Raw genomic sequence first — 12,648 nt, forward strand, 5'->3', positions numbered from 1 at the left:
TGTTCTGTTCTCTGATTGCATGGCCCCCACATTCCCCTGCTCAGCCAAGAACGCCAACGTTGAATACTTGTCTAGTTCTCCTATCAGTATTTCTGAACTTTCTTCCATGCTGGGCTTTACACATAGCACAAACTTAAACTGAAAGGGCTCTCCTCTCAAGATCCCTTTTCGGAGTCTTTCAAAGGAGAATCACCTGAAGTGGTCCCACTACTTCTCTTTCACTGGCTAGTTTGGTTTCGCTTTGAGCAGTTGTAGTGAACACGGATCTATATTCGATACCTCTGCACCACTCCATGCACCTTTTTTCCTTTTCTAGGTACTAACATTTCAGGGCACGTTTTCTCTGCTAACATGAAGCTCGACACGGAGATTTTGGTCCAAGAAAAAAGCCAGCAGTTTTCTGCCGCTACACTGGCTTCTTGGGCGGAAACAGCAGATGTGATTACGAGCCCGCGTGTGGGCAAGGAAGGGCATCCCGGCTCCATCACCAGCAGCGTGCAACATTGCGGGCACACCCTAGAACAGGCGCCGCTGCCGACCCCCCCGCTCCAGCTGGAGCTGCGAGAACTGCGCATGCAGCCTCCTCCCCGGCAACCCAAGCCCAGCCCCGGCGCAGCCCCTGACTCAGCTCGCGCCCCCTCCCAGCTGACACAGTAACCCGAAACCCGGGCGTGCGCGGAGTTCCGGCGTCCTCCGGGAGCGGGGGCAGCTGGCTAAGGGAGGGGACAGGGCGGAGTGGAAGGGGCGCGGGGTGCTCCCGCCTGGCTCCAGCACTTGGGCGGCTGGGTCTCAGTCTAGAGCAGGGTCCGGGGAGCGGAGCAGCCATGAACAGGCTGGGGCGGAAGGACAACGAGACCCTCATAGAGATGTCGCTGGCCACGGATGGTAGGTGCCCGCAGCCGCGGGGTGGGCGCTGCTGTTTGTTCTGCCATGTGGCCTCGGGCTCGGGCCGGCTGCCGCCCCACCTAGAGTGACCGGATCGCTCCCTCCCCGGGCTGCGGCCTAGGAGCCTCCCTGGGCTGGCGGAGAGCCTGGCCAGGGACCTAACGGTGCCGCCGGCGGGCAGGCGCGGCTGGGCGTGGGAGGAGGCTGGAGCTGGGGCGCTGGGCGGTCAGGGGGAGCCCCGGCTGCCCTGCCGGGTGCTTGTGCCGACACTGGGGGCCAGCAGCAGCGGGGGATCCGCAGAAAAATCGGGACAGGTGGTGGGGGGTAATAGGCACCTATATAAGAAAAGGCTCCGAATATTGCAACTGGCCCTATAAAATCGGGAGTGGGACATCTGGTCACCCTAAGTCCCCCAGGCCTGGGCAGAGAGGATCCCAGGGACGGGAATAAGGCGTTGGCGGGGGTGCTCTAGGCAGTTTAGGGGCTGCTGGAAGGCCCAATCCTCCAGCCTAGGGAGCCGTCTCCTTTTCCCCTATGCTGGAGCCTTCCCCACATCCTTCCCTCTTGAGAGGTGGGAGACTGCACCTTGCCCGTCCTGTTTGTAGCACACTCAATGCTTTAGGCACGACAAATGCTGCATCTGGGCAGGGGGTTAGACTAGATGACCCTTGCAGTGCCTTCTAACACTATGATTCAGTAGACCCAGGGTATACAGCTCTTTGCACTGGTGCAGAACTGTACCTGGGGCAGCCCCCTTGCTGCTTCCCTCTCTCTGTGCTTTGCCCTGCTTTCTATAGACCTTGTCCTGCCAATGAGTGGACTCCCAGAGAAGCCCTCTGACTTGAACAGTGATGGGGCAGTGGGGACAGGCTTAGTCTGTGATAGTGGTTTTCAACCTCTTTTAATTTGCAGACCCCTACAAATTTCAAATAGTGATGTAGACCCCTTGGGAAATCTTAGATGTGGTCCAAATCCCCTTGGGGTCCATGGACCACAGGTTGAAAACTACTGTTTCATAGTAATGACCAAGACCCCTTTAGACATAATATGCAGACCCCAGTTTGAAAACCACTGGTCTGTAATGATTTGCGATCCTGAAGCTGATATTTCCAGGTGCCTGGAGTATGTATGTGTGCACTCCCCCCTTTTTATTAAAACAAATAAACCTCTGGAGGAATATTTATATTTTAAATCTCCTTTGATTTTTTTTTTTGTAATATCCTCTGAACAGCTTGAGAAAGGAGGCTTTTGCCATATCGCATTGGCCACAATTTTTTTTCTCTTTTTGAATGCAGTTGAAATTAACATGGATGCCATTGTTTAACAGCATAACTTTCTTATTGCTTAGAACAGTGGTCTGCTTCTACTTTTAGTCAAGATAATAGAAAATATCCACTGACTTTAGTAGGTGCAGGATGAGATCCATTGTTTGTGCCCCAGTATTCCAGATTAATATGAGAGTAATTCTGAAACCGGAGTTTGTTAGTTTCATGTTGTTTCAGAGTGCATAAACATTCCCAAAACATTACTAAAAACAAACCAACAAAACCAAAACACCTATTGAGAATCTAGTGGATTTTCCCCATCAGATTCAAAGTATTGAAATCAATCAAATTTTGGCCCTCAAGGCAAGCATTTGACAGCATTGCTTTTAAGGAGTTTGATAATGAGCAATATCAAATGGAAAATTATCTATCAGTAGCTATTTGCAGTGACAGCTTTTCTGGGTACATAGTTCAGATATCACTAGTGAGTTTGTGAATTCTGAAGCTCATGCCCACTGAATATTTGCCCATATTCACATTTGATGGTACTGGAAGGAGTGGGGGTATTTGAGCCTTCTCATCAGCAGAACCTTATCAGAGCCATGTGCGGAGTTCTGCCTGACTTGTTTTTCTCTCACATTACCTAAGCTCTGAAATTCATAAGTTGTGCCTAAAACTGACCTACTAAAGAACCTCATAACATATTCCAACTAGTTGTTTTTCTGTAGTAGTCTGAGATGAAGTTTTCCTCATGAGTAAAAGGAAAGATTAATATTTACAAAGTACACACTGTTTTGGGAATAATCTTATTGCATTCATTTTTACCTGTATGTCTCCTTTATGGTTTTTTATTAGTCATAAACAGAGAATGTAAGGAGAAGCTAGTTTTCCTGCTAGTTTTAAGTTTCCACGATCATATAAAGAATGACATAGAAAATGTTACAAATGAGAAACTGTTATATACATATTTTAGAAACTTTTTTTGGCAAAATTGATTTAGATTATGGTGAATCCTTTCATTGCTTTATTTTTTCACACATTTGCAAAGCAACTTGTAACCATCAGATTCCTAGACAATTTTCTAGGGTTGGGTTTTAGTGTTTCTTAAAGTGTTAACATATAGTTAATCTAAACTGCTTCTTCTTTTTTTTTAAACGTATGCATAATCATCTAGCACCACTGTATCAGAGCTGGTAATGTTTGAGGTCATGATGTCTCCAAAAGTATTTTCTTCAACCACAGAAAAGTACAGTTCTTGCCTCAGATATTGGCCTTGTTATAGCTTCTTTTGAGTTGAGGACATTCAGGATATACTTGTCCAGTACTAAATGTCAAGTTATTAATCAATAGCCACAGCTGCTCACCAGTAAGGAAATTACATAGGGAGTAAATGCTGTGACATTAGAAACACTGCAATATATAAAGATGAGTAGCAAAACTAAAATCACAGATGAAGGCCTGGAAGATTCCACCCATTTGTTTTAAGATTAGAAATGTAGGTCTTGGATCCCCTGGAACTCTGGATAACTGGAAAACTAGTAGGATTATAACATCACAAATTAGGAAACTGAGGTCATATCAATATTCAAAAGTTGCATCATTTTAACTTCAAAATGTGTTTAAAAACCAGTTGAGTTAAACAAGTGCAAAACCTGGTGTGGATACTTAATTCAATTTAAACCTGGTTTGTATTATTTTATTATAAGTAATTGAGTTAAACCAAATTAATTTAAACCTGGTTTATAGCAAATTTAGGATTTTGCACCAGTTTAACTACATTAAACCTTAGTTGAGCCTCTGTAATTTTGAATATATGCAAGGCCTGAGAGGGGAAAAGACTTTTGGCTTGACTCTTTGTTTGATTGTCTGAGAACAAATACAAGGCCTTTATTTAAAAAATAATCAGCACACTCACCTCTCTGATAAAACCTGCAAAGAATCCTGTGGCACCTTATAGACTCTTTGCTGCTTTTACAGATCCAGACTAACATGGCTACCCCTCTGATACTTGATAAAACCTATAAATGTTGACAGTTTAAGATCTCCAATGACTTTTCGAGTAAGTTTAACCACGCTCTTAGTACTTCTGAGGGAATAGTTAAGCAAAACCACTTGCCCACTCTTTCAAACAAACAAACAACAAAGAACAAAACACACAGAGACCTTTTCAAGCCTTCTTCATAAAGAAGCAAACAGGGAATAAGATCAGTTTTGATTTTTTTTTTTCAGGTCATGTAAATTGTCCTTCCACTTCAGAACAATGAATGATTAATGTTTTCTCTAGGTGTGCTGCAATACAGATCTTGAGTTATATGCTCTAATTAAAAGTGTAAGGGAACAGAAGCCATCCAAGCTGTATTAAAGATTGTGGAAAGTGGGTCTGGGTTGATTGGGGCAACAGCTCTGCAGAATAGGCTCTACAGTAAAGACTACTTCTCGGCTCCTCGGAGCTAAGACCAAAATATATTTTTACAATGCCTAGCACAAAGGGACTCTGATCCTTGATTGGATTCTGTAGGTGCTATTCTAATACAATTACTCATGATAATAGCTTCCCACCGAGCATGTAGAAGCTTTTCCATGCTATAGGTATTCAGATATTATAGTGATGAGTGGCAGTATAAAACCCCTCAACTATATGCCCTGTATGCAAAAGGCTGTCGGTCAGAAGGGGCAAAGCAAAGTGAGCAACTGGAGCATATTTTCCTCCAAGGCTGGTTCATATTTGTATAGGAATTAATGTGACTTTGCACTTGTTGTACAACTGCAATCCCTTCAGGCTCTTGAGTGGTGGGACAGCAATGATAGTATAAGGGGAAGAAAGTCACAGGTCCACCTGGAGCTGAAGCTTCCTATCTTTGGATTTGAAAGTCCCCCTCAAAGGAGAAGGTTTGGAGTATAACACTTCAAGGAAATTGAGAGTTTCCTAGACTTCCTTGCCTCGCTCCTGTGGTTTTACCACAAAAAAAAAGAGGGTAATGATCCCCTATCTTCATGGGTGTGATATGAAGTTTTTTACTGAAGAATTTTATTTCTTACTATTCTGGTAAATTTAAAGGCATGTCAGACATTACTTGGGAAATCTGAAACTAATAATAAAAGGCAGGAGACACTTGGCTTTGGCTAGGAATATTTCTCTGCTATTAGCTAGCTTTCTCCTTTGTTTTTTACATAAAAAATTAATGATAAAGGTAGCATTGTTGTGGAGGATAGCCCAAGGCTCTGGACCATCAGAAAGCTGGTATACACTTCAGTGCCATGTTGCAGAATGTAGTGCTTTCCATCAGTAGTTTTTTGTATTTTGAAAAAAGAATGTGCATAAACCATATATATACAGTTTGAACTCAGAATAATTAATGCAACACTAAGAATTTCTTGACAGTAATAACCTAAATTCCAGGACACTTATTTATATTGCTTCTTATCTTATTTGTCTTTTCATATCTGAGAAAGAAAAGTAACAAAATGACTGCAGTCGCTAATGTTTTCTGAGTGCACTTGTAATGTGTTATTGTAGTTTGATAACTCATCATCATTCTGGGCCATATTCTGATCTCATTTAATCCAGAGTAAACTCCATTTATTTCAGTTTAATTACTTAGATTTACACTGGAATAATGAAATTAGAATATTCTGTATTCAGTACTACAGTAAACTTCAATTACTGAAGTGATAGGTGTAATAATTTCTTGTCCACATATAGAAGAACTGAACAGGATACCCTGTTCTAGGAGGATTTGAACTAAAATGAGAAGATTTATTAACCTGAACAATGTTTGAAAAATTACCCTTATGTGTTGAAAAACAAGCTTGTAGTAGTTTGGAAAACAGTTCAGAAAATATGTTTATGAGACAACATAGAAAAACTCCTTAAAGTCAGAAAACATGTTATCTGTGGATGGGATTTAGTTAATAGAAAAGTGGATATGTAGCTGCGTGTGTCAAAAGTAGATGAACAACTTAAAAACATTTTGGCTAACCACAAGGACAACTATATTTTAACAAAAAAAGTCAGTGTTGTTTGTAGTAGGAAAGCTTATAATTTGGAACTGGACCCAGCTAACTTAAATATTACTGGTTTATATAAATGCAAATACATATGATAAGTGTTTTAGTGCATTTAATGAGAAAATTAATCTGTAGCCCCATTTCAAACACACATTTAAGTATTGTGGAAATCTGCTCCCTGACTTGGCACAGCACCTAAGCGCATGCTTAACTTTAAACATAGGGTTAAATCAATCTGTTCAGCACATCACTAAAGCGTGACTTCAGTGGGATTTAAATACATGCTTAAATTTAAGCACATACTTGTATGCTGTGCTAAATCATGGTCTAAATGCAGTTTAGATAATGCCAGTTGAAGTTATTAATTCTACAGCATGTATGAATTATAGACTTATAAGTTACAAATGGAGCACTTTCCATGTAAAACCATTGTTTCAGGAAAAGGAAAGTTGCACGAGGTAAAACTTTCATTCAGTTTTTTGGCCAGAACTGGATTTTGTATTAAATTAAAAGTTATCAGAAAAATTAAAACAATTTAAAAATAAATTTCTATGGCATTCAGTCCTGGATTTGGATGTCTCTGTTCACATGTGAATTTATTTTCCTTGGTTAATTTTTTAATTGGATTTGGAAAGTGTCACTCCCTTGCCTTTTATGAAGTCTGAATGTACTAGCTCTTTAGTACTCTTAGGACTTCTCTACACTTAAAATGCTGTAGCAGGGTAGCTGCACTGCTATAGTGCATAAGTGAAAACACTAATCTACAACAACAGGAGGGGATCTCCCATAGTTGTAGGTAATCCACCCTCCCCCCCAAAAGAGGCAGTAGCTAGGTTGATGAGAGAATTCTCCCATCCACCTACCACTGTGTACACCAGCTGATTTAATTGCATTGCTCAGTGGGGTGTGAATTTTTCATACATCACTGAGCAACAGTCAGACTGATCTAATTTCTAGTGTAGAAATTAGGGTCTTTAGAGTTTGTCTGCACTGTAATTAGAAAATGTTTCTAGCTAGATCAAAGCTAACTAGAATAGCAGTGTAGTTGTAGCAGCATGGACTGTGACATAGGCCGACTAGATCAAAGCTAGCTCAGATATGTATACATGATGCCTTTGGTATCATGGGAGATGAGGGAGCAGGCCAGAAGTTAGGCTGGATATCCAGCCTGACAGTGCATAACACGGAGCAATTGAGCCAAAATCTTTTCTGTTGGACATTGGTATAGTTCCACTAAAGTCAATAGAGTTGTGCTGATTTACTCTAATGTGGCCCCTTTATTTTAATACATTTTAGCACCCAATCCAGTGCTCATTGAAGTCAATGGAAAGACTCCCACTCACTTCAGTAGCTATTGGATCATGCTCTCAGTTAATTCTGGTTTAAACTTTGATTTCCATGGAGACATATTGTAATTTCCCATCAACATCCAACAGTCTGATGACAGTATCTGAAGAAAAAAGGCAGACAAGATAATTTTCTTACTGTTCCCAGTTTTGTCAAGATCAAGCAGTCAAAATCAAGAGTCAGGTCTAACAATCACAAGATTATTCAAAACTCATGAAATTTAAAAAAAAAATAATGCCTTTTGAGTTGTTAATTTATCTTTGCCTTAGAGCCTTTAGAGCACACAGCCCATATTTTCTATTCAACCATGAGGTTAGAAATGTATGTATTTTTAAAAAATGAAAGTTGATTTTCTCACATAATCCCAGGTTTCCGGCAGTTGGGGAATGAAGAGAAACACCACATCCCACAAGACTTGTGATAAATGAGAACGGGCAACACTGAGTTCCACTGAGATTAGACTTTTCATTTGGAAGGCAGCTCTTTCATAATATTTTATTTTAGGGTTGCATCCACTTTGCTTGAATTCAGATTGGATTGTTTAGAGCTGATCCGATCTAAATGAAAAGCCTGTTAATTTAATTGCCAGCATTTTCTAACAGTGAAATGGTTCCCTTAGAAAAACAAAGGGAATCAGAATCAATTGAAATTTGATCTTTTACCAACCTGTGGAGTATAGTTATTGCTGCACATCTTAAACATTTAGAGTAGTCAATTTTTTGTGATTAAAGCCCAATCCTGCAGTGGGCTATGCATGTGTCAGTGCAGGGACCATCCTTTTGGAACATATTGCAGGAGTGGGGCCTAAACCATCAGGGGCGGCTCTATCTTTTTTGCCTTCCCAAGCACGGCAGTCAGGCAGTCTTTGACGGTGCGCCTTCAGGAGGTCCCCGGTCCTGCGGATTCAGCGGTTTGCCTGCGGGAAGTCTGCCGGTCCCGCGGCTTCAACGTACCTGCTGCTGAATCCGTGGGACCAGCGGCCCTCCTGCAGGCGTGCCGTCGAAGGCTGCCTGACTGTTGCCCTCGCAGGGACTGGCAGCTTGCTGCCCCAGGCACGCGCTTGGAGCACTGGTACCTGAAGCTGCGCTGTAAACCATATGCTCTCTTGCTTTGTGTGGTGTAGTGAGGAACAGCTTTTCTAATTCAGGTGTAAAATGGATTGCACGCTAAGCTTTGACACCCATGTTTGAAAAGTTTGGCCTTAATTACCAAGACCCCAGTTCAGCAAAGCAGTTAAACACCTGCTTAAAGTTTAGGCCTAGGTTTTAGTCCATCCCTGTTCAGAGCTTTTAAAAGCACACAATGTTAACTTTAAGTATGTGCTTTGCTGAATCAGGACTTAAAATCAGGGTTAAGTATATAGTGATGTTTGAGTTCAAGGGACTTGTTAGTCATTTTTATTTCAGAGTTTCTTTTACAGGAAAAAATACCTTGTGTATTCTAGCATACTTAGTGGCTCTTACAACTTTGGAACAGCCTTAACAATTAAAGGTATTAAAATGGATTTTCAAAACCATAATACTGTGCCCAAATGTCAATATTTATCTTTTATACGGTTGTTCTCTTTAGGATTTTTGTTGGAAGTGATCAGGGAAAACTAGCATTCAGTTCCATAGGGTTTGCTTGTAACATGGTTTAAAATAACCCCAGTTTTGAATACATTAGGCAGATAAACTTAGAGCCATTGCAGTTCTTGTTTGGGGGAAACTTCTATTGATTACATTAGGATTGGACTGTTAGTCCAGAAGGGGGAGTGTGAAAAGGAAAGGGTAAGAGAGGAACGTGGTGAACAGTTTAGGCTGTTTAAATCTTTTTCTTCAACTAAAAAAGTCTTAATCTATAAAAATACATTCAAGCATAATGTTAGCCCAAACTCTGGACTAATTAGAATTGTTTTAAAAATTTAAAAACCAGCATTTATTTACACTTGAAAAGAAGCTATAGAATATATACAGTAATTGCTTTTAAGCTGTTCATAATTACACCAAATTACATGGTATATAATACTTATGGTTAGCACCATCATTCATTTTAATGGGACTTATTACAGTAGTTTTATTATTATAGTTCTATAATTTAATTGAACACAATACACATATACCAGATCCAAGAGAGCCCTGCACTGAACGTTACAATTTTATAACCATTTTGCATAGGGAAATTATGTATTGATATGATATACCTTTTACCAAGATGTTGCACAGTGTGTATTTCTAATATGCAAAATGTTTATAAGTAATGATACATTTCTAGTCTTAAAGCCTTCTCTGTGTGCTTTTTGTTAACTTTATGTTATGTGCACATGATGATAGATAATTTTTAAGTATTGTAGCTCACCAGTAAACAGGCCAAATTATCCTTGTATTACTTGTGCAAGCAGTCTCACTGACTTCAGTGGCAGAACTCATGTGTAAGGTTAAGATTTTGTCATGGTTATTTTTAGTAAGAGTCACAGACAGGTCTCAGGCAATAAACAAAAATTCACAGAAGCCTCTGACCTGTGTGTAACTTGTACTAAAAATAAGGGGAGGGTTTGAGGAGGGATGACTGACGCCTAAGGTGAGGGAGGGGGAGTGAGAGCCCAAGAGCTGCTGCAAGGGAGGGTCTAGCACCCACTGCCCGCAGTGGATGGGAGGTGCAGGAGCTGCCCATGGTGGCTGGTAGCCAGGGCCACCCAGCCGGGGGGGGGCAATTGGGGCAATTTGCCCCAAGCTTCCAGCCCCGCAGGGGCCCCCACGAGAGTTTTTTGGGGCCCCTGGAGGGGTATCCTTCACTCGCTCTGGGGGCCCCGGAGCTTCTTCCACTCCGGGTCTTAGGCTGCAATTTGGTGGTGGTGGGGTCCTTCTGCCCCAGGACCCGCCACTGAAGTGCCGGGTCTTCGGTGACAATTTGGTGGTGGGAAGACCCCAGGCCCCCTGAATCCTCTGGGCGGCCCTGCTGGTAGCTTCCCCCACTGGCTGACAGCTGTAACCCTGCTGCCTCGGGGCTGAGGCGGAAAATGTCATGGAGGTATCTGGAAGTCACAGAATCCATGACTTGTGACCTCCATGATGTAATCTTATCCTTATTCATGTGTGAGATGAGCAGAAATAGGCCTTAGTTTGTCTAACCTAGCGATTGTTAATTTGAGTTTATTAATTGCCAAGTAACTTTAGTTGGGTGACATGTTTGTACATACATTTTCATTTGACTTTCATTAACATCGATTTGAGCAAAATTTTGTTTGGATGAATGTTCTCTGGAAGCAAATTACAGACCCATAGACAAGATTTGTTTAATCAAGAAACAATTTATTTTGTAATGAAAAGGAATTTGTCTTGAGAAGATGCAGAAGTATACTTTGCAAACATTAAGTTATCAAATGAAGGAACAGAAACAACACTATGTGAGTTATGTTGAATAATGATTGTATATTTGCTATGAAGAATCAGCAAAACAACATTAATAGCACAATTTCTAATAATGAAGAAATCTGTATGAAATATGATCTGCTTGTGGACAGTTCATTCATTCAAGTGCCTATTGAACTAGGCTTTGAAATTCAGTGTGCTTATTTACAGGACTTGAAAAATTTACCTGACACATAGTAGCCACGATAAAAAAAGAAAAAAAAAAGTTTGTCTCCAGGTCCCATGGTGGTGGGTAGAGTTCATAGTTTTCTCAGTGATCAGCATAGCAAAATTGATCTGATGCGTAGCCATTTCATTAGTAGGCGGAGAGTTCAAAAGTGCAGCCGTTAAAATTAATGAGACCAGGCAGCAGCAGAAACACATTGGACTGTCGGTTTTTATGTGAAAGTGATTCAAATATGGATGGTTATCTTTGCAACCATAAGAGCTGGAAACTTATTTAAAAAAAAAAAACAACCCAAAAGACTTAGATGCTGCAGAGCTCAATAGCATTAGTTCCCATGCTAGTAGTCCAGGAAAGCTTCTTTCTTGCCCTGATACGTGGATTTTTCAAACCCTCTAGTAAGTCATCACAGATCAATGAGCGGGGGTTGGGGGAGGGGAATGTAAAATTCATATTTGACTTTTCCATCAGAGCCCCCAAAGGGCCACCAGCCTTTCCTGGGAGATTTCTACCATTTAAATAGCACTTGAAGGTTATGAGTGACTGACAGATATCTAAGTGAAGCTGAAGGGTGGAATGCTGTCAGCTTGTACAAAATAAAGTTGTATTTGATGGTGGTATATTGTTCCCCCTGTTTGGGGGGAGGTGGTGGAATCTGAATACACCTCAAGAGAAAATATATTTGAGGCTTTTCAGGAGAGTGTTTTTGCATGAGTGTGGTGGGAGACAAGGGTATGGGCATGTGTGATGAGAATTTCCAGATGTTTGAAAGGTTTGCTGTTACATACTTTGAAGACTCCCCAGCCAATCTGTGTCTAATCTTTCATATTAAACCATTAGAGGTCTGTAATACAACACTGAAGTAAAGCAGTTAGTTCAGTATCTAATGAGCACTCTCAAGTGGCAGCTTCCTCCAGAGAAAAGGGTGGGGAATCTTTTCTGCAGCTTACTCTTACCAAATATAGATTGAGCTATGCAGCTGACTCATACTCCACAGTGCTGAAAAGCAACTCTTTTGTGGACTTTTTTTTTTTAAAGCCATTGTAAACATTTAGGACTGGAGTCTTACCTGGCATAAATTGGTATAGTTACTTCCAAGTAAGTCTGTGTAGCTCTATTGACTTCCATAGAACTAGACCAAATTAGACCATTTGAAAATCTGTTCTTTGAGATTTGTAGTGCAAGATGCTATCATATGCAGTTGTCTTTTGCAGTCTAGCTAAAGATGTTGCGAACTGTAATAGAAATAGAGTAGTTAAATCAAAATGCACTTTGAATTTAGAATAAGCCAAAATTGTTAAGCAATTAGTTTACCAATATAATGTGGATGTGGCAGACTATGATTTACATGTCTCACTTATGGTTCTATTCTATAAATCCAGTTAATTTAAAGAAAAGTGCATCTTGTGTCTCCAGCACTTTTTAATTCTTATCTGGCTTAGCCCAACAACAGCATGCTCCAGGGGCAGAATACCAGTGCAGTAAACATCTCATTAGCACCATAATCTTCATAATAAAGTACTTCATTATGTAATGTAAGCCGTCAGTTATAGGTTTTGTGGCTATTGCA

General features: G+C 40.9%; 1 protein-coding gene across 6 annotated transcripts in view; it reads left to right on the forward strand.

Moving 5' to 3' along the window:
* Positions 1–569: 569 nt before the first annotated feature.
* The window catches only part of ANO5 (anoctamin 5), a 92,319-nt gene continuing 80,240 nt past the window's right edge, over positions 570–12,648 (forward strand). For 4 of the 6 annotated variants that reach the window (XM_030560167.1, XM_030560171.1, XM_030560168.1 and 1 more), the window contains exon 1: positions 570–885. In XM_030560167.1, coding sequence (XP_030416027.1) covers positions 825–885 — 61 coding nt within the window. In that variant the 5' untranslated portion in view covers positions 570–824. The remainder of the gene's footprint in view (positions 886–12,648) is intronic. The other 2 variants (XM_030560170.1, XM_030560173.1) reach the window with 1 other exon arrangement.

This window comes from Gopherus evgoodei, chromosome 4 (genome assembly GCF_007399415.2).
Source record: "Gopherus evgoodei ecotype Sinaloan lineage chromosome 4, rGopEvg1_v1.p, whole genome shotgun sequence".
Classification (NCBI taxonomy): Eukaryota; Metazoa; Chordata; order Testudines; family Testudinidae; genus Gopherus; species Gopherus evgoodei.